The 25,223-nt window shown below is 41.2% G+C and overlaps 1 protein-coding gene across 1 annotated transcript in view; it reads left to right on the plus strand.

Moving 5' to 3' along the window:
• Positions 1-25,223, plus strand: part of LOC307252632 (metabotropic glutamate receptor 7-like) — a gene marked incomplete at both ends in the record, with an annotated part of 58,283 nt that overhangs the window by 26,250 nt on the left and 6,810 nt on the right. The window contains 6 exons of the mRNA XM_080030352.1: positions 6,072-6,207; positions 6,740-6,894; positions 9,042-9,179; positions 11,002-11,206; positions 16,855-16,990; positions 20,966-21,901. Of these exons, the coding sequence (XP_079886478.1) occupies positions 6,072-6,207; positions 6,740-6,894; positions 9,042-9,179; positions 11,002-11,206; positions 16,855-16,990; positions 20,966-21,901 (1,706 nt within the window). The remainder of the gene's footprint in view (positions 1-6,071; positions 6,208-6,739; positions 6,895-9,041; positions 9,180-11,001; positions 11,207-16,854; positions 16,991-20,965; positions 21,902-25,223) is intronic.

Below are 25,223 nucleotides of genomic sequence, written 5' to 3' on the forward strand. Positions count from 1 at the left end.
GATGACACCACGTCATGACGATGAGCATGTACTGTATCTATGTCACATATTTTTAAATGCAACCGTTTCAGCTTTTTGCTGCGTGCAGATTCAGAAGAGAATGTCTAATGTGTTCTCTTTAGCCAACAGAGAGGAAAGAGAACGGTCTGGCAACTGGTCTTTTGGGAGACATGAGTTTTGTTTTACATTCTGCCTTTTCTGTTTCACTCACCCTCATTCTTTATCCCTGGCAGTGAGAGCGCCGAGCTCTGAGGATAGTAATGATGGTCAGCCAGCTTTGTGGTCAGTCAATTGACCCTGGTCTGGTTGTGTGTAGCTGTAGGGGTTTGCATATTTAGTCTTGTTTTAGAATAGAAGCCTGCCCTAATTGTGAAAAGCCTCTAGAATTTCTCTCAGAAACCATAGGATTAAACAAAGTGTCCACCCACTGAATCATCTAGAAAGGAAGCTATTAGATCAGTCTTGTTTGTTCTCACATTGGATGTTCTTGTTCCCCGGGAAATCCAGATTTGCCTCTGGCAAAGTTATATTTGCTCAGCATACTGGTCTGGGCACAAACCTTTGGAGCTCATTAATGTCGGAAAATTCTGAGCTACCAATCAAATCGTACTATATGATATGGGCGGGCGTAACCGGATGACGAAAGTGCTGCTTATGTGCCGTCGAAGTTGTGATAGTAAACAACAAAGATGGATGCGGATAAGTTGTTTGAAACAGCTTTGGCCTCGACACTTAACGATTTGGAAGACAGCACTCAAATCTTCCATTAGCAAGAAAGATGAATTCTCAATTTTTCCGACCGACCACGGCAAAGGTTTAATATACCAGTTAGCTCAGCTTATCTCTTACAGGGCTGAATACGTCACCTTGTTCATTGCTCTGATTGGTCGTAGTGCTATCCAATTGCGTGCAATGGTATTTGCATGCGTTGGTGCCGCCCCTGGATATGGGAAGGTCTGTTGCTTATCGCCAGACCCTACATCGTTCTAGATGTGGGCCTGGATTTCCAGGCTATTTTCTTGTTACTTTAATGGTGAATGTTTAAAGTGGCAATGATCCTTTTTCCGTTTTAAGCGTTAAGTTAAGATTTAATTTGTATTTGGAGAGTACAACATAAATTTGCATTCAGACAAGGAGTTGTTGTTTTTTCCTGTAACTGGGCTGAAAATTGTGCACATGCTTGACTCACCTGCTCTTTCCACACTGATGCTGATGTTGGCATGTGGTGGTACATGTGAATCAGCAGTCATCGCTGTAGCCTGGAGATGCTCAGTTGCTAAACGGTACATGAGACTGGCTATCTTTGTCAAATCATGTTGTTTTACTGTGCTCTGCTTTAGGAAGTCTGCAGCCACTTTCAACAGCCCGCTGCTGCAGTATTTCTGCAGGATCGGGACAAGGATAGATTTTTACCATACAATACAGTCAGTTTTAACCAACCGAGATCGATCGCAAGGCTGCTTTTGATGCGCAGAAGGTGGCAATAGCTGTATGAAGTAAATCAATCCCTTTTCAATCTTGTGAAAGAATCTCTTTAAGAAGAATGTCACCTGGGCTGGACAAATTACCCCCGCAGTGATCCACGAATACCACGATAGCACATCCATGCAACTAACGCCAACAGGAGCAAGTTTTCTTGCTGCCTCTCATCTCAAGCTTTACAGATCGCATCCACTTCCTGTAAATCCGCGGGGAGTGATCTCTGTCTCTTCCAATAGACTAATGTGTGGAAACCTCTGAAATGAGCAAAGCTAATGATATCCCACAGGCACCGATCAGAAGTCCAGCGTGCATGAATATTTTATCTGTGTGCATTCATGTCCAGTGTGATCACTCATTAAAACTTTAAGAGGCTGTTTGTGGCCGTCTAATATGCAGGGACAGATAGAGAAAGCAGCCTGTGTAGGAACCAGTAAGAAAACTTCCTGATTGAAGGCTTCCTTTAGTGGTTCCAATTGATCTTATACAGTATATACCCTGCCATAAACACAGTTTCTTACTGCTGGTTTCCTCAAATGTATTTTCAACTGATGTTTCTTATGCAAAGATTAGTAGCACACCTCGATATTATTATGAGTCTTGAACAGCTACACAAGGAGTATGAAATTATAACCCATTGTGGTTGTTGACTCATCCGGTTGCAACTGAGCTGCAGTGGCTTTGCAATATGTTGTATTCATATACAAATGGGAATTACTTCCTCAAAGGAGAAGCATCCAGTACCCAAGGCATTTTCTTATCTTTTTTTAAAACACATTATTGTGCAATAGCATATTGTACATTCACAGGATTCATTCGAAGGTTCCACACCAGCAATGACTGGAATCTATATTGAATTGAATAAGAAGAAAACCTCTTACTATGAGAATATGAGAAGAAAACAATATGGGAAATGATGGTGTGATGTTAATAGATACATCAAACACAGGCCGGTAAACTGCAGAGAAACAACAATATTGCAAGGCGAATGTTGTAGCAACATCCCTGGGAGTTGATCTCGGAGGCCATGAGACGTTTTCTGTGGCTGCCCTGTTTGGTTGCAGTGAAATGTCAAATGCATTAGTAGGATTCTCGCTCCGCCACTTCAAGGAGAACCATCTAGCCGACTAATGCAATATGGCTGCCCATTACACCAGGCGCAGACTGGACTGATGGTCAGCCCGTATTGATCTCTTTTGGGTTTTTTTTTTTTTAGCTTTTTCTGTTTATGCTCTGTTCCATTGTTCACCTTATTCCTGGCTCCAGGTGAAGCTGCTGGCAGAGAGGAATCTTGTTTGTATTATTCTGTGTCTGTCTGGACTCAGGCCAGAGCGATTGAGTTCAATTCTCCCATTTAAAAAAAAAGGAAAAGAAAAAAAGACTAGCATTTGAGGAAAACCACCCACAAGATATCACTGTGGAATTGATTGCAGCAAGTTGCCAACTGGATGCGTTCTTAGATCTAGTCTGAGCTGTGAGGGGGGAAAGTCTGCCAGTAAAAGCCCTCATATTTAGCTGTAGGAGAGGAGCTGGTGGAGGAAGCCCGATGCATATGCAAACAACATAAATAGACCACAACACTTGTTCATGAACCCTTTTGACATTGCCGAGTCTCAGAGCGGTGGTGAAAAAAGCACACGAGATATGGAAGGGCACACAGATGAAGAATATGAATGTCAGCCGCATGTCAGCCAATTTTGATGTGCGTGTTCATGCGGGGAGACTAGAGGGAGCAGGTCTGCCTTGTGACTGTCGAGGTGATAAATATAATTGCAGCATTATGGGTCCCCTGGAGGTTTGGGTTTGGAGGATGTTGAGTTGGCAGGCGGGGGGTTGAATCCATCAAGAGCCTCTAATTTAAAGGGATTTGTATTTCACTAAGCAAAATGGCGAAGCTGGATTCCTCGCCCCGGAGTGCATTTTCAGTTCGAGGGCATCGAGGATGAATAATTGAAGCAGTTAATGCAGTGCATGACCTATGGCACTCAGACAGATAAGCGGGGAACTTCCAAGAGCCTGATGAATTCGGCCATTATGATCATTAAGCTGTCTTTTATATATTAATCAAGTGCACAGCAGAAGCTAGGAGTTCATGGTGTGTTTGGTTTTGATATCATAGAGTGGGATCATAGGTAAACGAATAAAGTGCGTTGGAAAACATTTCAGTGCCACAAACAGCACATCTCACTACAAATGAGAGCAGAAATGTAAAATTTTTGGTATTTAGGTATATGAAAAGCTAACTCGTAAAGAACAAGTTGAGGTGAAACACTCTCTTCTCCCGAAGCCTGACATGCATTTGTCTCACATCACCCTTCTCCAGCCAAGACATAAACGGGGCTCCTCTTAAAACTCACTGTCTGAATCGATGGTCTTTCATGTCCGCACAGTACTTTCCAGTGACAGGTGATGGCGATGCGTCCCAATGCACAGAGCTCTGGCCGCACAGATACAATGCAAGCCTGCATCCACGACTACCGGACTCACTGACCACATGACTGACTGACACATGAGTTTTTCTGCAGGCATTCAATAATTTAGCCACCTCTGCCACACCGCTGGCCAGCAGCCTTTAGGGCAGTCTTAAGTCTGCAGCATGTTCTTCTCTGATGCTCTCTCTCTCTCCCTCCCTCTCTCTCTCTCTCTCTCTCTCTCTCTCTCTCTCTCTCTCTCTCTCTCTCTCTCTCTCTCTCTCTCTCTCTCTCTCTCTCTCTCTCTCTCTTGGCTCAGTGGCTCCTGTGGTCTCTGTCTGTATTATTGACTGTCGTGACCCATAATATATCTCTGTTCAAGATATATAACATAATTCTTCAGTCTTTTTGTCACAAAGGAGTTAATGCATTTTCATGAGACTTTTTTTGTAAGTGCTATACCTCCTTTACCTGCAGTCATAGTGCTCCTCATTAAACGGAAAGGTGCTGCTAATATGCCAGAAACAGATATTATACTGTACATTATTATAAGTTCCTTAAAGCAGAAACCTGGAAGTGCAGTGACTTTCTGGCTGAAATCTCTGCGCTGAAACAGAGCCTTACTGTCATTCCTTTGAGACCTATACAAGGCTGGCTGCTCTGCACAGATGCCACCAAGCACATTTCACTTCAACAGGATTCCAAGAAGCCTTAAGCAACAGCGAGGCCATTTGCGGGATCTCCATTCTCATGTTTGGTCCACTCTGGGAGGATAAGAGCAGCCATCCCAGAGGTCTTTTGCCTTCATTGCAGGATGTTTTCTCGCATGGAGAAATATTCCTAATTTTGCCCGTTGATACTTGAAAAATTGATAGCTAAGAAGAGGCTTAACAGTTGTCATTTTGTTGTCTTCTGACTTTAGTGCCACAGTAAACTGCTACTGGAGATGTGTGATCTGGCAGCTAAAAACTGTGTATATCAAATTAATGAGCCTGAGGAGACCGGCAATTAAGAGATTCCTTCCATTTCTATGTCTACTCAGGGAAACTCAAACTGAAAGGTTATTGGGTAGGCTATTAAAATGTTTGAGTGGGAAAACATTTTAATTGGTCTGGGTAGAACCTGGCTGTTGACTCAGGACACAGGCTGCTGCCTCAATTCCAGGCCCACAGTAGTAATGATCTTCTAACAGGTGATCATATTATCTTCCTTATTAGTGCCTCAGAGGTTAGCTTGTCCTCCATACCTATAATTACCCATGCAAAGTGAAGCAAAGTGAAGCACTGTATTTTCTAAATAATTTTGTTTTAATGAAAAATAGAATTTTGCTCCTCTACCCGAGAACTAGTGAATATAATCCCAGAAAACAACAATTTCTAGCAAACTGCCGTGAGCCAATTGTACTTATATACCATGCCAAATATCTAGCAATTTAGCAACGCACGGAAGCAATCAGTACCCTTCTTCCTGTACAAACTCATTAGTGGCGACCTGTCTGAGAATGATTTATTGTTAATTTTATATCCTCTTTGTTTGTTATTGCTGGCTCTGCTATCTGATTGGTTCAGAGTCCAACAAACGATGTTTGATAATGACTTTAAATGAAAAGTCAATGGCAAGCTGTTGGATTTTTCCCAAATCCATTATATGAATTCATATGCAGTGGGCCGCTGAATTTGTTTTAGAAGATGTGTTTATAACTCTGTGAAATGATTCTGGTGCTCAGTGTCAGTTTGAGTGTTATATTGCTTTGTGCTGTGGTTTTCAGATCGTTGCCAAAATGTAAATGTAAATGTATGCACTGTAAGATTATCATTTTGACTTTATAGGAAGAATGACATTACCATCAAAGTGTCACTATTGTGAACATATTTCTTCCATTTCCAAAGGTACAATTCAGCTATATAGCTACCCCAGGCGTGTGTGTGTGTGTGTGTGTGTGTGTGTGTGTGTGTGTGTGTGTGTGTGTGTGTGTGTGTGTGTGTGTGTGTGTGTGTGTGTGTGTGTGTGTGTGTGTGTGTGTGTGTGTGTGTGTGTGTGTGTGTGTGTGTGTGTGTGTGTGTGCATGAGTGTGTGTGTGTGTGCGTGCGTGCATGCGTGCGTGCGTGTGAGAGACAGAGTGAATGGGTGATATTATTCCACATCGTTCATCGTTTTTTTTTACTCCTTTCCCATTAAAAGGTGGAATCTGCATCGCCCAGTCTTTGAAAATACCCCACAACCCCAAGATGGACGATTATGACAAAGCCATCCAACAGCTGCTGGAGACTCAGCACTCGCGGGCAGTCATCATCTTTGCCAGTGAAGAAGACATACGGTGAGGAGCGCAGCACATTCTGGCTACATCCATGTTCTTAAGGCGCGCGGATTACTTGCCATGAATAGCACCCCCTGAAGACAGGTTAAAGGCACAGATTACCATACATGCTACACAAACATACCTCGAAACAACACACACACAAGCGTGCCTCGAAGGAGAAGTGGGAATACAGATCTCAACAAAGCAAGATATTGTTACATTCACAATGCCCCAATGGGAAATGTTGAACAGGAACACAGAATCAAACATTTAGTACCTGCATTTTCGGAATAGAATATGGATATGCTAGTGAAGAAGTGCAGGGACATGGAGAATTTACTTAAATAAATTATTAAAATACCATCTTTGATCAACATCAAACACATATAGTAGTGCACACAACAGAACAGAATATTTTCACTTCTTTCTATCTGAAACACTGTATACACTGTTGATCAAACTACTCTTTAAAGCTAGCAAGCAATGCCTTTGTGTACTACATATTAGATTGCACACACCTCTCCTAATTCACATATTGCTGTCCTTGCAGGGGAGTTCTCAATGCCACCAAGAGGGCCAATCAGGTTGGCCATTTCCTGTGGATTGGATCCGACAGCTGGGGGGCCAAGAGCAGTCCAATCCACCAGTTTGAAGATGTAGCAGTGGGAGCAGTCACTATTCTGCCCAAACGCTCCTCCATTCAAGGTATGCACACACTATAATTCACACACTGCATGCTTCACCACATGCTGTGTTACTGTATTGTATAATTTTCCACTGCACTGTGGGGAGAAATAGCCTTTTATGATATTTTCCTAATTGCATGTGTAATTACTTACAATAGATAAATAAACATGTAATTATGTAGGCTATTTAAAAACTGTGAACACAACACTGACAAATTATCATATTTCTAATTGATATGGTGAATGTATAAGCAAATAATTGCTTCAAAGCAATTGTCTTCCAGCAGTTGTGGAGCACATTGGCATTCTTTTTGCTACCAGGCTAATGTAAGTCCAATGTCTTTTTTCATCAGCATTAATTACAACAGTTTTTCTTGGATTATTGGGGGCTAGACAACAATAGGACATTGATTTAGAGTTGATATTGTGAATGCGTTAGCACACAGTGTCCTATAATGTTAGCATTACATTTAGGATTATGTTTCTGACCACATGGCAAATGTTTTTTCAATATTCATTCTCTTGGTCAATACCAAGAAAAATAAATCTATAAATAAATATTGTTAGCTCCTGCTGCTAATGTTAAATGCTGTATTATGTTTATTGTCTGCTGTTTGTTGTTGGTAGATAATGTTAAGTTGGATAAAGCAGCTTGAACCCACTTACCTCATCTTTTTCTACCTCAGGTGGCAATTTGCGTCATTTCTCAGAAAGACTTTCCACAATCCTCAGAGAACAAGCATGACCTTGTTGTTGTGTTTGGCCGTGGGTTGTTCATGACCAGACTGAAGTCAGTTTGGACAAATTGACTACTTTGTAGATTTAATTTTTTTATCTTAAAGCCATTTCATTTAAACGTTGTCGTTTGCCATCATCACATCATTTTTAAAAAAGTGTGGTTTTACTCATATGCTTAAAACGTGCAAAAATCATCAATTTCAGCCCAATTTCTGCTGTAGAGACATTGTTATCGCTGGTCCCTGCTGTATCATTGTAGAAATTGGCACAAAAGTATGGGTATTTTACTCTTTTTAATAATTTAAGACATTTTCTGTGATTAAACCCAAAACAGATTCCACATTATGTGCTTAAGGGTGGATTTCTTTTCAAAGCTGTGGCTTTAATAAGTCCGCCCACAAGAAAAGCAGAGGCAATCGAGGAAATAATACTGTATGTACAAATTTGCCAAAGGAGTAGAATATGTGGCTTATGTACCGTATATTTTAGATTCTGTATATGTACAACCTTACTACTCATCATAACAATCGCGGTCATTTAAAAGTCTGAGTTGTATGAAGCTTTCTTTAATTAGGAGGGTCTAGCCAGGACAAATGTACACTCAGGAGGCCACAAGACTATTATTAATCCCCCATGTATCATGGATGGTCTCATGAAAAGAAAATCATGTGAGTCATTCAGCTCTAATTAGCCATTATCACCTCTACCCACAGCTCAACTGATATAACTCAGTAACAAAGAGCGGAGACACAGACAGAGTGAATTTCAAATTATTTTCATGACAGAAAATTGTGTTTTTCTCTCAACAAAAGTACAAAGAAAAAACACTGCATGCGCCATAAGTCTTACAGTGAAGCTCAAGCTTTGCCCCAGCTCACTTTCCTGACCCACATTGGGTGGTGAAGTTGCACAAGCAGGAGAACATATTTCAGCATGCATGCTTTCGTTGTCCTTTGTTGCAGCAAGTTATCTCTCCTCAAGCACAATGCTTCATACAGGGTCCTAAGCCCTGTTGAAATTAGTGTTAGGCTAATCAATGCATCATGATTTCCATCCATCGCCATTGTAATGGATTCTATGTTCTGATAAAAAAAAAAACCTGCCTGTTACCTACAGGAGGACCTCACAGCCTAAGGCACCAGGCTGCGCCACCACTTACAGTCACTGAGTTATTTATTATGCATCCTGTTTTTTAATTAATGTTATTTCCTAGATGAAAGAAAGTGATTAAAGTTCCATGGGGTTTGAGAGGAAGAGGAACCACCGTGGTCAAATTTTGATGAAGCAGTGCTTGCTGGTGTGCTAGCTAGCGGCCAGCACCACACCTCCACAACACCGCAGCACACATTTCGCTTACTTTCCTCTAGGTTTGAATTGCTTGATAATTGGTCCGGAACTAAACCATTCTCCCCTTTCCTCTATTCTCAGGGTTTGATGAATACTTTATTGCGCTCACCCTGGAGAACAATCGCAGGAACGTGTGGTTTGCCGAGTTCTGGGAGGAAAACTTTGACTGCAGGCTCCTCAGTGCCTCCAAGAGAGAGGACACCAGCCGTAAATGCACAGGTAACATGAGGTTTTGACATGAACAAAGTGGACACGTTTCCATAATACACTAGTACATATTTTCATCCTCCTGTCAGGTTGATGTGAACTTGACCTTTTGTTCAAATTAGAAGCTGCAGATGGACTGTCGGGGGTTCTGATACAACCCGCGCCCCTCCCTTGTCTGCGGCGCAGCCTGAAATTCTAACACCAGGTGTTTCTACCCAGCAGGTGCAGGACATGCAGAGAGTTTATTAATAGAATAATAATGCAGCACGTGTCTTACTTAGTCATACTACAGTTACAGGCCGTCTGCTCCTGTGGCTAATGTCCTGTAACTCCTGAATCCTATATTCCCTCTACTCCTTCCTTAACCCAGTCACCTTGACAGCTCAGCACAAGTCGTGCCGTGTGTACTAACGGCGCCGAGACAGAGCACACCTTAATTAGGTTGGAGATACTTCTCGTGCCCCCATTCTGCTCTACTACCATCTTTGTGCTAGCATTAATGATAGTGTTGTTGCTTGCAGTGGTGCATGCTGGTGTTATCCAAAGTCTGCCTGCTAACAGTGAGACAGGCATCGCACCGGCTTTATTGTCTAAGAGGAGCATGCCTGTGATGCAGGATGCTGTATTAATCTTGCTTGCACATGATGACGGTAACGGCAGTGTGACAGAAATGACTGTTTGCTCAAGGATTTTGTTTTCTTTATAATCTTCTATTGGGAGTCATTTATCACGCGTCAAAGACAGAGGATGCTCTTCCATTTAGTGAGCCCCGTAAACCCTCTGTATAATGGCTGTAAATGTCTTTTATTTTTTTTAACAAGAATGGCTGTACAGCTGTCTCTACATTCTCTTTTTTTATTTTATAGCACAAGCTTAGCTGATATTTATGAATGTTGAATACAAACGGGAGGCTTTTGCATTCCGAGGGAGTTCATTTGGCACCCTGTGCACAGCTCCGAAGAAGCAAAAAAGCAAAAAGGTTATGTGTGGGCAGAAATGTATGTTAAGTCCTGAGAAATGGGCTGACATGTCAGCAAAGATTGCTTCTGACCTGCTTCAGCTTGTGCAAGTCTCCCACATTCTCAAATGTGTCCTATTAACATCATCTGCTCCTCCACCAGGCTCTCTGTGTGAACTATGATCACCTATCACTGAGGGTTAAAAACTCTCTGCATTTTTGTTTACTGGGAGTTTCAATATTTAAATCGAATATATTTTATGATGATGATGATGATGATGATGAAATTTTTTTTTATTCAAAGTAAATTTAGCATTTTTGTTTTGCTTTCATCCACCAAGAGTGTAAAAAAACTAAATTTAACAAAAAACTAAATCCAGCAGGGGTTGAGCATTACGTATTCAAGTAGTATAACCGCAGCATGAGGCAAAACCTTCACCGCAGCCCATAGTAAAAGGGCAGTACACTGGGAGGATGTTATAAAGGAGAAGGAAGCCGCTGTACAAGAGTGTGTTACTAAAGTTTATGGCGATCTTCATCACCTTGCAGATGGCACAACCGCGGTCTGATCTAAGCAGCCTATTACTCTGTATTACAACACAGTAATTCAATCTGAGTCTGCTGCTGTATTTGTCACGTTGTCTCATAGCTCAGCGGGATACTTTCCACTTGGGACTTAAAATGTGTCTTCTTATTTCCTATGCCACATTGTCCCTTCGGGTGTAATTCCCACAAAATCCAAACAAACAGCAAATGGTAAATGGAGGAATAAAAAACTAGGCCGGTGATGGTAGGCAGTGCTGAGAGGATGTAATGTCTAATGGCTCATGGTTTATTTGCCTGTAAGTCCCCTTCTCCTTTTTTCTGTTCCCTCAGGCCAGGAGCGCATAGGGATCGACTCCAAGTACGAGCAGGAGGGGAAGGTGCAGTTTGTGATTGACGCAGTGTACACCATGGCCCACGCTCTCCACAACATGCAGAGGGACCTATGTCCTGATCATCCTGGCGTTTGTCCAATCATGGAGTCTGCTGAAGGAAAGACTCTGCTGAAGTACATACGTGAAACCAGCTTCAACGGTGAGTGACGCAGCAGTAGAGGTCTGCATCAGATCGCGTCCATAGGCAAAATCAGATTGGTTTAGTCATTACTATAGTCAGACATCTTTCACTGTTCTGACTTTGTTAGGCAGGCTAAAATTAGATGATTAACTTTACTCAATTGTTCTGTTTCTTTGGACCAAGAAATGTATTTTGTCCACTATGAGATTTTAGAATAAAATGTGGATTAGAGCTAAATGTGATAATGAATTAAACCTAATCACTAATGCATTTCTATTTAAATTGAATTTAAATTTAAGGAGGTAAAACTGACTTCCTATTTTCTCTCTGCATATTAGTTTAACTGAGGTGAACGACCCTACTGCATTTACATTCGCCCTGCACAATTGCATACGGACCTAACCCCCCATTAAAATGGCGAAGTGTCATTTCCACAATTTAGTATTTGAATGGATTAAACAAAGGAGACACTGTGTGTTAATACATTATCTTGATAAGTGCTGTGAGATGGATTTTTTAAATCCTAGGGCTGTGCCGACTAGCTTTTTCCAGTCTTTATGCTAAGATAAGTTTACTGTCTCCTGGCAACAGCTGCATACAGTATTTCCTGTGCATAGTATCAGTCTTCTCATCTGGATGTGGCAATAAATTAATTGTGCATTTTCCCCAAAAAATATTGAAACATTTGCAGGCATACAGAGTGTATTTCTTTGAATGTCAAATGGTTCCATTTGACCACTACTTTATTCTCCAATATTTTACTCAAAGCTGCTGTCATCAGCAGTCTGTGGTGTCAATTTAAAATGTAATTTAGAGAATAACAAAGCTATAGAGTAAGAGCCAGTGTCATCTCAGTTTTACTATAAAAACTTGTCAAAGAGATAATGAACAGAAACCACATCCTCCATTTTAATCATCGTCATGTACGTGTGCTTGTGGTTCGGCTACAATTTGAATTTATATTCTCTTTCATTCATAGCTTAGAACACCACAATATTTCTAGATTTGTGAAATATTTTTTTTAGCAAGTATGTATATATTATGGATCTGCCTATACTTGAACTTCTACATTATTCAGGACTGTGCAGAAAGTAATGTGGAAGATACTTAACAATTAATGGCAAACAGCTTTTAATGACAGCCGCTCTGAAATGCAGTGACTGGAGGAGGAGGGCCAAATGGGAGATGAGTTAAAACAAGAGAAACCTTTGTCATTACAAATGTGCTGGTATGTGTGTCAGCCCAGTGATCATTAGAGGCTCTTCTGAAGTATGATGTGTCCTCACAGAATGTACTAGATAAGATTTGGCTGTTTACAGTAAGGAATCAGCGTCGTCTTCTCACAAAACTGCCCCACTTTTAGAGGTGGACCCAGCTCATTTTCATTAAAATAACACTTCACTGTGATGTTTTATACAGCGGGGAACAATATACATGTACGCACTTCACTGGGATAGACATACTTAACAGAGTTTTTTATTGCATTTCATTCATTATATTTTGATTAATTTCAATATATTTCACAATGTTTCAGTAGTTGAAAAAACCTGTACAGATTTCTTGACTGAAAGCAAGAAACAGGCAGCGGGGAAATATTGCTTCCTTGTCCGGTTAAATTAATGAATGAAAACATAACATAGACATACAATTGATAGTCTGTTAATACTTAAAAATCCCTTTTGCTACAAAATATGAACACTGTCTTAAAAGCTGTCTTTTGTTTAGCCTTTCAAATCATTTTTGTATGCCACTGCAGCACATCTCTAGTGTCAGTATAGAGGGATTTGAATTTGTATCCATACAATAAGTATTGCCTTTTCATTTCACATTGTTATTCCGTCAAGTTAGCCCAGATTTAGTTTGGTAAGCATGGTTGTTTTGTTTTTTGTTTTGTTTTGTTGTGTTAAGTCGAAACTAATCTTAGGCGAGTGAAATAGTTTTTCCGAGCAATCTAAAAACATTTACAGATTTAAGAGCTTTTATTTCCCTAAGGCGACTTTACAACACTTGCATCGTCTTTCCACTTGTTTTCCTTTGTGGCTGTAGCTATTCGTCTGGCTCTGGCACACTGGATGACTCAGTAGTCATCCTGCACGTAAACCTCTGAGTGGCTCAGTTATTTTTCAACCAACAACACAGACCTATTTGAATCGCTTGATGTGGGCCAGTGATTCAGAGGTCTGAAACCAGCCCATGCCATTTTTACCGAGGCTGTGTGTGTATATATATGTATATGTGTATATATATATATATATATATTGTGACTTTCCTCCCTCTTCCCCAAGCCCATTCCTTCCCACTGAAGACATAAATCTCTAGAAGCAGGTCACAAATGTATGGTTTACTTTTTTTGCAAGGCTCAGTAATTTTCTAGAAAAACAGCATGGCACTCTAGTTTTTAGCAGACATTACTCAAAGAAGAGCACATTTTGCATTTGTTTGCCACTATTTTTAGCTGTGGATAGATACACATTTGGTGGGCTAGTGAGTATTTCAGCAGCAGAATAGTCAGTGTATGCGGGATCAATTCTAATTAAACAACAGAGACTTTGTTTATCATAATGAAGGAACAGGCCACCCAGTGCACTGAGGTGAATTTGTATGTTTTTTATTAGTTTCTGGACTACAACAGAGGTCTGCGCCATAGAGGAATATCAAGCTTTGGCTCCACAGAGAATAGTGACGATCAATTAATTGCTGGTGTTGGTCTTTTTGGGGCATTTGTTGACATAATGACTAAATGACAAAAAAGGACAATATCATCAGAATTAATCTTTAACAGATTGTAAATATACTGGGCAACATGATGCTCAAAAATCACATCAATCCAGGGAAAGGTTGTTCCTGTGTATTTTCATGGTCAGTGGAAGCAATACATTGATCATGTTTCACAGGGTGACTCTTTATAATTACTTATTCCCAAAAACCTGCAAAAGCAAACTTCTGTCAGTGAATAAAGAAGCTGCCTGGCTTTCTCTAACACTGTCGCTATGGCAGCAGTGCAGAGTTTCAGCAGACGATGAGCCCTCAGGTTTTAAGGTGGAACATGAAAAAGCAATTGCCTGAGCAGTGCTAAAATATCAAGGGGACCTTAATGAAGTGAAGATTCATGCATGGGATTGAGAATCTTGCCGTCCAATCTCAAGAACCATTTGCGCCTGCGCTGACTCTTCTGAATTTTGAGCTTCCGAAGAAACATTCACCTCATATGGCACTGACAAAGAAAGAGGTTTATTTCGCCTAAGCCAAAAATACGATCTGCCCCTTCCCTATCTCCTCTAGCTCTCCCTCTCTGGCTATTATATTCTCAAACCTTTTTGCTGCCAAGCAAAGGTTGTTCTGTTGTGGGCTCAGGCATATCTCACTGCCCCTTATTGCATTTATCCTGTGTATGTGCCACTGCTAATGTATGTTTGAGAGTGAAGGAGTGTAAGCCTCCTTTGTTGATCTCCCCACTGCGCTGCTGGAGTCACTGAGCTGAGGAGTGAGAGGCAGAAAAGAAAGAGAGAAAGAATAATGATGCGAGAGAAACACAGCAGTGGATCCCCAGTCCACCCACACTGCTCTGCAGCGCAAAGTAGCACTGCACTTTTGTCATGTCTTAGTTCAGAGCCACATGCAAATGCATAAATCTTTCATCTTAGACAGCGCTCTCACTAAGGATTCTACACACGGACCATTTTGTTCCCTTGAAAAAATATCAGGCAATGGAAAATACAAGTGAATTTCTAATGCCTTTTTCTCTGCAGATACATAAACACCACTTAATTATTTGCTCTAAAGCTGTGGAGCGCCAAGTGCCCAATCACTCATGTCGCTTTACCAAACAACTTTGCATGTTTGTTTATTTGTGTGGAGTGGAGTAGGAATGGTAGCCTTGTCACAGCTTTTGCTCACAGGAGTCAATACTCTGTCAACACCTTGTATACAATGTGTCAACAATTCTTCAGTCTGTTTGGTGGCGGCAGAAGTGACAGGACGGTGACTGCCTCCCACCCAGTTATTACATGTTTGTCACAAAGAAGGATTTCACTTTGGACTTCAGAAGTAGTTTAATTTATTCCGAATGCTCACCCTGCTTCATTTTCTCTGCCGACACATGTCTTACCTATGAATTAATGTTCTGCTTTTGAATAAAACAACCCCTCGCTCGATTGACTCCAGAGCCATTTCTGTGGTGTCAATTTAGAATATATGTGCTGTCACTTGCTCGCCATCAACATAGAAATGGCCACTTAATGTCTTTATAAACTGGCATTTGTAATGCACAATGGTGTCGCAAATCAGATGTTAGTAGCTTTTTTCACAGTATTTTACAAGTCACCCCCCTTTTACCGCCTGGTCACCGAAAATGGGCATTTTCTCTTGCTACCTCTGCCTTTAATTCTCCTATTACAAGAGTGTTTTGGCCCGAAACCTTTGTAGAATGTTCAATGACAAATGTCCTTGGAAAAAAAACTGGAGGAAGATGAAATTCCCTTCTGGCTGGAAAATAAGGGAAAGGTGCAGCGGCCTCCAATCCAGAAGCCCCAAGCACTGTTCCAGATACAAAAGACAACATTTTCCCAGAAGTGTTTGGGACACATGCTCTTGGTCCTTTTTTTTACACTTTTTTAATAGCCAGAGCTATTAAAGTACTAATTCCCATGCCAAGTGTCACCAGACTCCCCCCGTCCCATATCAAAAATGGCATCTCCGATTGTGCTTTGGAGCTACTGTATGTAATGCCAAGGTGAAAAGACTTGTAAAATGCAGCAGTTATTCATTTTGTCTTGGGATTGTGGGATGGCAGAAATGACCTCATCTACCATGCAGACCTCGTGTAAAAAAAATAAAGTACAACCTTTTTTCCCCATTAATGCCATTCAGCATTCACTACTGAGCGGGAGATCTGATGTTGACTGACATCGGCATTAGCACGATACCTTGCACGCACTCTGCAGTCTTGAGGCTTGTACATTTGAGCGATATGCTCAGTTATACTAGTGCAGCCACAAATGACTGTATTGAGAGCTTGAAGACATGTACATTTAAAAAATATATATAAAAAGAACTGCGTCATGCGTGACGTTACATGTGTCCACAGTCTTGTATGAGCTCATTAGTGAAATCTTCAGGGCTCTGCTTGCTACACACTGAGAGCAGATGGGGACCATATGATGCTTTGGCTGACCTGCACGTCCTCCCCATATCTCCCGTTGTTGTCCACTGTGTGACCGAAATGCATTACTTTCTACCTGAGGAGGTTTGCGTTCATTTGAAATGGCAGGGCATTTGTAATATTAGAGCTACACTGCTGAGAGTGCACATATCTAACTGTGTTTTGAGAATGTGAAAATGTATTGCTCCAGTGGCTGCTGTGCAGCTGAAATGATGCATATGAAGCAGGTGAGAAAATGTTATACTGGTCAGCAGGGAGTTTGCTTTGCCTGTCCGTGAGCTTCGTAAATGTTTCCGATATGTCATAGTGTTTTACAGGAGGTTTTAACTGGAATGAATAGAGTCCAACACTATGTGGTCCATGTAGGGCGCCACTCAGCAAGAGGCAAGGGGTTAATTTTGAATGCTTTCCTCTTAATGGAGTAGGTGTTGTACCCTGTCACACCAGCGTCTAACACTTTTCTATTCTGCTGTCCGTTTGCTTCATTTTGTCTCGCTCCATACAGGCAGTGCCGGCACCTCTGTTGTGTTTAACAAGAATGGTGATGCTCCAGGACGCTACGACCTGTTCCAGTTCCAGATGACCAATTCCTCAACCCCAGAGTACAAAGTCGTAGGACAGTGGGTGGAGTCCCTCCAGCTCAGGGTATGACCATTTACTCATACCGGCAACGCGGACGACAGACACACAATGTCAAATATTGTTTAAGTGCTTATATCGAAAAAACAGCATGTCTAGGTTAGGTGAGGTGTTGATTAAAATGTACAAGCCAGAAGACTTTCTGTGTTTTAAAAAATTGGAAATTCATATGTGCAAAAAAAAAATGGGCAAACCTTATTGGCATCTAAAATCTGTGGAGAGCTCAGGTGCAGAGGTGTCTTACTTTAAGGCTAATTGATGTATTTTAAGTGCAAACAGAATGTTTGTGCAATTTAACAAGAACAAGGAATTGTTACCCTTCACACAGAAACTAAATGCACATAATATATTTTCCTATAACAGTTTCACACACAAACACACATTTCAGCTGATGTGTTTTGCCTAATGTGAAACATATTCTAGGCATTAGACTGTATTTAATTCAAGTCAGATTTAAGTATTCATAATTGAAACATGGTTTCATCAGATCTTCCAACGACTGCTTTTAAAAAGAGAAAACAAACACACATTAAAAAAACATTCAATCAACAGGATTTTAAAATCAGTGTGTGACAGCGAGGGAATAAAATATGGTAATTTTCACATTTTGTATGCGAATTAAGGAGGCGTTATGTAGGTTAGAGTTGGTTATTAAAAAAAGGAGAAAGTAGGAAGACGGCAGACAATGCCGTTACATGGTTGCTGTATAATTTCCCTCTTACTGCATAGAGTATAGAGCACTGACGGTGAAAGAGAGTGGGAGGAAAGAGGGAGAACATGTTTTTAACCCAGGTGTCACGCCACATATATTCAGCGGTTGGCAGCAGAAAGCGGCTGAAGATGTTGATGTTGTAGGAAACCGACACCATACATACACACCCCTCCCATGTGGCTCCCGGTGCCTCGCTGGCTTTCCTGCAGGTTTTATTGTACATGATATTAAACCCTAAATCTATGCACACCTTGTTTAATTCAAGGTGCATCCGAGAGTGCAAGATCAATCCTATGAAATCTCTTGGTGCTTTGCAGGAAAACTGAAAGATTTTAATGTTTAAAAAATGTGAGATGGTCATTTACTTGACATTTCTATAAGATAGTAGAACCCGCGGGATGACAACATAGATAAGGCGTTTTTCAATTTTATGGGAGCTTTGAATAACTTTAATTCACCTAAGAAAATAATAAAAAAGAAACAAATAAAAAATATAGTCTAATATCAGTGTTTGGTGGTAGAGCTGCTGGATACAGCTATAGTGCTGCTTCTTTAAGTGCAAGGTGTTGGTTTGTAGCCACTGTAATAGATCTCACTGTCACGACACAAGAATGGGCCAGGGTGATTAATGTGAACAATAAAGAAACTGATTTTTTCTTCTTCTTTTTTTCCCAAGGCAAACATGGTTTGAAATAGCCCATACTGTATGAGAGGTGGAAAACTGAACTGAAAATCCTAGGTATTTCTGTGTAACTCAGATTACAAAATAAATACGTGAGATTTACATACAGATGAGTTAACATTTGCATAATGACTCTCTGGATCACAAGAATTAAACTCAACCCAGTGGATTTGATAGCACAGGTGGGACAATGTCCGTTGCCGGAGATTTGTGCTTCACTCTGTTTTTTTAGTGTAATTACAAACCAAATGCTGTTACAGTGCAATTATAGTTCGATGCACTAGCTATTACTTTGTTCAGAAACACATAAAGAGCAATCACATTCTAAACGTTTCCCTTTAATGAGTATCCTGATACACTCTGCGATTATCGATAGAGTACAATGTAACGCTGTTCCGGCTCAAATTAACTGTAAAATTAACAACTACAGCAAACACCCAAGAGGAAACTATTGCAGCCATACGAGTCCAAGGCTAGGTGTCAAAAATCTTGCTTCTGGTCTCCATGGCAACAGAGCAGTTGGTCTCATTACTGTTTCCACACTGTGTGTAATCGGAGGTTTTCCAGAGAGCACCATTCATTGTCCAAATAACAAATGGCACCTTCATGCCCCCAGATAAATGGCAGATGATAATCTACCCAGACACCGCAGAAACAACACATTTGTCATACAGGTGCACACACACAAAACACACAAATGGTAGATGTGACTGTGTGCTTTAAGGTGATGCCATTTGTAACCTCAGCTGGACTCATGTTGTATGTGATGATATGTGTGCTTGGTGGAGTTTTTTCTTTATCTGCTGATATTTATATTGTAGAGTTTTCTGAGCTAGCCAGTGGTGAGACAGTGATTCTTCTTTAAGATGTTCCATCTCGGTTTAATGTAATCTTACATTGGTTGGAATTCCATTTCACACTACAGAAATGGAAAGATGAGCAGGGAAGAATTTAGTTTGTATACTTCTATATATATATATATATATATATATATATACAGTATATATATATATATATATATATATATATATATATATATATATGTGTGTGTGTGTGTGTGTATTTCTATTATCCCTTATTCCCTTTCTTGCCAAGAGCTAGATTGATATCACCCACATGCACTTAATGCAAAATATGAAACTAAATCACAATATTGTTAGCTTAGCTTAACAAAAACACAACCAACCACCACCTCTAAAGCAATTTTATTAGTATACAATATCTTGCTTAATATGCACAAAAAATTATTAAGTGTATTTCCCAAAATGCCAAACTATTTCTTTAAAGTGGCCCTGTGGCAAAATGTGTGTTCCACATTAAGTGTGATTCACACATTGTGATTTTCTTTAATTGCAAGTATTTTTTAGATCAGTGCTTTCCAGCTTGCTGTCTTCGTTTTTCCTGCCTTTTCTTGCACATTGCTGTGTTTCTTGGTGCATGACGACTGCCACCTGTAAATCAGTGGAATAGTGTAAACCATTGTCGAGACTTTGTGTCACGTCACACGCGTGCAAATGCGTACGTGTGAACATACATGAGACACTCATAAAAAAACTGATTCAAAGTGCTATTAGAGGTCAAAAACTGCACAGGGCTTTGAGCCATGAATTCACTTCACATGAAGGCATAATGCACTAAAAATAATTCACGTTCATTTCCAATATAGTTTTACGCTATGCCATTCTGGTTTTAATGAGGCCTGTTATACACTCATCGTCTCAAAGCACCTTTTAAATCTGTCATATCCGAGCAGTTTTATAAGACAATAAAAATCAGTTTAATAATCATGCCACTGGAATGTGTAGATTTCTGTGGGTTCATTCTTTTTTTGTTGGACTATATTGCTGTAAAACTGCCTAAATCCGGTTGCACTATCTTTAATCTTCTGAAGCTTTCCAAGCCATGGATCAGTCCACTTTCATAATAAATCAAAAGCTCTGCTCAGAGTATTGTGAGAGCTTTTTTTAACGCCCTACCAAAATATGTAAGAGTCCTAAAAAATTCAATTTCTTCATGGCTTTCTTAAGGCAGGCCTATATGTTGAGACTATAGTTCGAGCCTAAATCATGAAACACCTCCCGGACTTTTTGGATTGGTATCCTGCACTTTTCATTTTGATGACAAGATCATAAATAGAAATAGCTCTGCAAGGTCTAAAAGAGGCATTTTGCAATCCCAAATCCCATTCTCCTTTCTTATCACCACATATGTCATCCCCCACTAGATCCTGTATTAAAACATAATGTGTTTTGCATTTCACATTTCAATATTTTTATTTCACTGAACAAAGACACGATCTGTTGCCATGGTGATTTCAATTACTTTCAAGTATTAATAAAGGCAATCCCTCTAAGAAATTGTCAAGAAAGATGTTTCTGTATAAGGTTAATCTTTCTTTCTCACAACGTTGGGGCTGTTTGCTAAGATTGCATTGTGCTTTATTCTTGTGAAGAATGTAACTTAATAAGGATCATAATACTGTAAACAAGTAATTAGTGGCCCATTAATAGGTTGAGGAAAGAGGCTTTTCGCTCCGTTGCTAACCCTTTTCTTTCTGTGCTGTGTACCATCTCTCTCTCTCTCCCAGCTGGAAGAGCTTCAGTGGCCAGATGGGGAACAGGAGGTGCCGATCTCTGTGTGTAGTCTGCCCTGCAAAACTGGAGAGAGGAAGAAGAGGGTAAAGGGCATGCCGTGCTGCTGGCACTGTGAGCTGTGCGATGGCTACCAGTACCAGCACGATGAGACCTCCTGCAGACTGTGTGCCTACAACATGAGGCCCAACCCCAACAGAACCGCCTGCCAGCCCATCCCCATCGTCAAGCTGGAGTGGCACTCCCCGTGGGCCATCTTCCCCGTCTTCCTGGCCATGCTCGGTATCATCGCCACCAGCTTCGTCATGGCGACCTTCGTGCGGTACAACGACACGCCCATCGTGCGAGCGTGCGGCCGAGAGCTGAGCTACGTGCTACTGACCGGCATCTTTCTGTGTTACATCATCACCTTCCTCATGATCGCCAAGCCCGACGTGGCCGTGTGCGCCTTCAGGAGGATCTTCCTTGGCCTGGGCATGTGCATCAGCTACGCCGCGCTACTCACCAAGACCAACCGCATCTACCGGATCTTTGAGCAGGGCAAGCAGACGGTCACGGCCCCGCGCTTCATCAGTCCCACCTCGCAGATCGCCATCACCTCCAGTCTGATCTGCATGCAGCTGCTGGGCGTGCTGGTGTGGTTCGCAGTGGACCCTCCCAACACCATCGTGGACTACGACGAGCAGAAGACCATGAACCCCATGCTGGCCCGGGGCGTGCTGAAGTGTGACATCACAGACCTCCAGATCATCTGCTCGCTGGGCTACAGCATCCTGTTGATGGTTACCTGCACCATCTACGCCATCAAGACCAGAGACGTACCAGAAGACTTCAACGAAGCCAAGCCCATTGGCTTCACTATGTACACCACTTGCATAGTCTGGCTGGCCTTCATCCCGATATTCTTTGGCACAGCCCAGTCGGCAGAGAAGGTGAGTAATTTCTTTCTCTTTTGCCTTCTCTCTCTCTCTCTCTCTCTCTCTCTCTCTCTCTCTCCGTCTTTCACCGCCTTTTCCCTTGTCTGTCTGGCTCCCTCCTCTCACAAATTTCCCTTTGATTCATTCCGCCGTGTTTTTATCTTGTCCAAACACATGCACACATGCATATTTGTGCAAACACAAAAATGAAAATACAAAACAATACACAAAGGGAGTGCACATACACGAACATTAAGCAACAGTGTAAGTTATGGGTTCAATTTCTTGTTGATTTCGTATTCACATAGCTCAGATGTGCATGGAAATTCACACTGTAACTACCAACCGCACACAGAAATAGACACATAATGGTGGAGCAAGGGTTGGTGTTTAGCACCAGAATCCTGCAATGAGCGAGGAGTAATATGGACGGGGGTCCCAGTTGCTCCAGATGCCATTATCTGAGCTCTCATGCCTGAAACTCCACATACACTACTATTATTCTCTATTCTGGAGAGGCAGACAAGCAGGGTGAAGAGGGGGATGATGAAAAGCTAGAGGAGGAGGAAGGCAGGGAAAAATGGGGGGGAAGACATTTGATTCAACACATTCCATCTCTTGACAGCTACGCTCTACTCAACAAAGCATTTGACATTGTGTGCTACCAGAGTTGATTGAGAACCTGACATTTTGACCTGATGCACTCTTCATTGCTTATCTGGCCAACGCTAGGCAGAATACAGATGCAGTCATCATCGGCATGGACTCACGAGCCGCGCGTGCTGCTTGGCAGGCTGCGTGTATGAAAGCGGGCGGGGTGGAAGTTTTCCACTGACAGAATATCGACGCAGACAGGAAAGTGTTACTCCTAACCTTTTGAGAGGCGCGCTGTTCAATATCCGTCCTGCTAAGCTACCACATGAGATGGATCAGAAACTGATTTTCCTCATCTCAATTTGCCACTGATTTCATAGATGAATTACACCCTCAGCAGCGATTAGGAGTTCATTATGCTACTCGCGGCGACTAGTGAGGCAGTAATGTGTTTATCGTTCCCATTTATGCAGTTAACTCTTTCTTCACAGCTGCTCCTGCCTCACACTCACCTCCCGTTCACACCACAGTGTCCTGGTGTAATGGCCTGTGCTGGCGCCTACTCCCTAGCCACTGCTAGTGAGAAGTGCCTTTGCATGTCGTCCTAATAACATATTTTGCAAAAGCTGTGATGTTGCTAGGGTGAAGTATGCCATCCCATCCATCATTTCAGTGCACTTATTCCTAGTATCAACACACTTTCCTCATCTGCTTTTGCTAAGAGCCTGTTATGAATACTTAACAAAAAATATTGGTATAAAATACTAAAATAGTGACATTAGGTGAAAGATGAGCTTGATGTGCATCTGTTTGTGTGTGGATCCGCATGTGAATGAGGAGTCTAAATGTGATCCAATGTGGTGGGTTTGAATATATCCTCGTTTTATAAGTACATTGCCCTGCATGTGTGTATGTGACCCTGCGCTATGACCCCCTACAAAGTGGAAAACTTGAGAGGGGATATGCGAAAAGAAAGACAAATGTTCTACGTGCCCAGTGTAAAATTTACTAAATTGACTTACTTACTTACAGTGTACAATATCAAAAGATTTATGAAAACACTGAAACATATGACGACAACTGCTGTTGATAATCAACAAAATTCTGATGATTGTTTAACTTATTGTTGTACTGGATTGTGACTGCTCTGAGTAGATTTTCTTCAGCTCAACACCATTTAAATGCCCTTATTTTCCACACCTGCGACTCCCTCCCCCTCCCTCTGTTTAGCCCATTCAAACTCATGTTGGGTGAAGCCATGCGAAAACAGTAACAAAAGATCACAGAGCATCGACACCCCCTCCCCTTTTGCCCCGCCCCCCATGCACCTGCCTGTCCTCAGTCAACGACTCAGCACTCTCAATCTAATTACTGTGAGAGTCTCCAGAACCTAAATACAGCTGTCCCCAGGCCCACATATTTTTTTAAACAAACTCCAGGCCTGAAAAAACAGTATTTTTCATGAAAGCAACGGATTACTTTTTGAGTAAAGGAACGGGCAGATATGGAAGAACTGGCATAGATTTAAGGAATGCTGTCCTTGAAATAGAGAGCTTTGGTCACGAAACAGATTCTTTCTTACATTTTAGAAGAGTGGGATGATGGAATAATGAAACCCTGAGGCACAGGATCTTTCTTGTTAAACACCCACAGGATTCAGCCACGGCACGCTTAAAGGAGAACTTGATGTCAAAAACTTACATACCTCAATAGATGTCTTGAAACCACTTAGGTGCTTGTAAGATGTCTCCTGCACCCACAAGCACTCTTAAAAGGGATACTGTGCTGCCAAGTGCCATTAGCAACGACTAGATGTACTTGGCAAAACAAATTCCCCACCAGCTTTGAGCAGGTAAAATGAAAATTGAATCTTCCACTCCTCCTTTTTCTCTGCTAACAACAGCACTTATTGCAGACATGTCTTTTGAAAAGAATGTGTAAAATACAGTGAACATCAGTAATTATGGGGGCGCCCTTAGCTCAGTTGGTAGGGCGTCCCCTCATCAAGTGTAGCGCAAAAAAGGCAAGGTTTAAACTTCTATTTTGATCATAGATAATTTACCTTCCACAGGATGGACAGGATACCAAGATCCAGGCTGGAGGCACACCGTAGAAATTATGATGACATATCGTACTTTTCCTGACAGTTGTGGTTTTGAGAATTAGACGGGAGTAAAAATAAAAATGCAGATAATCTTTTCTTATGAGTATGAACAAATACCTCCAGTTACCAATGTAATATATGCAAAAATATGATGCCAAGAGTAATAAATAGCCTAAATATTATAATGATATTTACCCATACGCCATTGCAAGTTTATACTGGCAAGCCACTTGTCCTGCCTGAATATATGTATAATATATGCAAATTAATATAGTCGTTAATTAGACTTACTGTAGCGCTGTAAAATTATCATTTAATCCCCATCACACCAGATAGTTTTACAAAGCACGCCTCCTTTTGCATAAATTAATCGGTATTGCACAATGCAAACATGACGTGGGCTTTGGCATTCCTCTTCACGGATTATATGACATGATATCTTCTACTCTTCTATCTTCACATAGGACTCTTTCTCAGAAATTACTCTGTAAGAATATGAACCCATCTCTCAAGAACGGTAGCTCTGCCATAAGTTTAGACATAAAAGTTATAAATAATTCACGAGATCCGTTGAGATTTCCATCATGACAATTAAGCATCAAAGGGGGAATATAATTGTGTTCAAGTGCAAGTTTTATT

Source organism: Ammodytes marinus (genome assembly GCF_949987685.1).
Source record: "Ammodytes marinus genome assembly, chromosome: 7".
Lineage (NCBI taxonomy): Eukaryota > Metazoa > Chordata > Actinopteri > Uranoscopiformes > Ammodytidae > Ammodytes > Ammodytes marinus.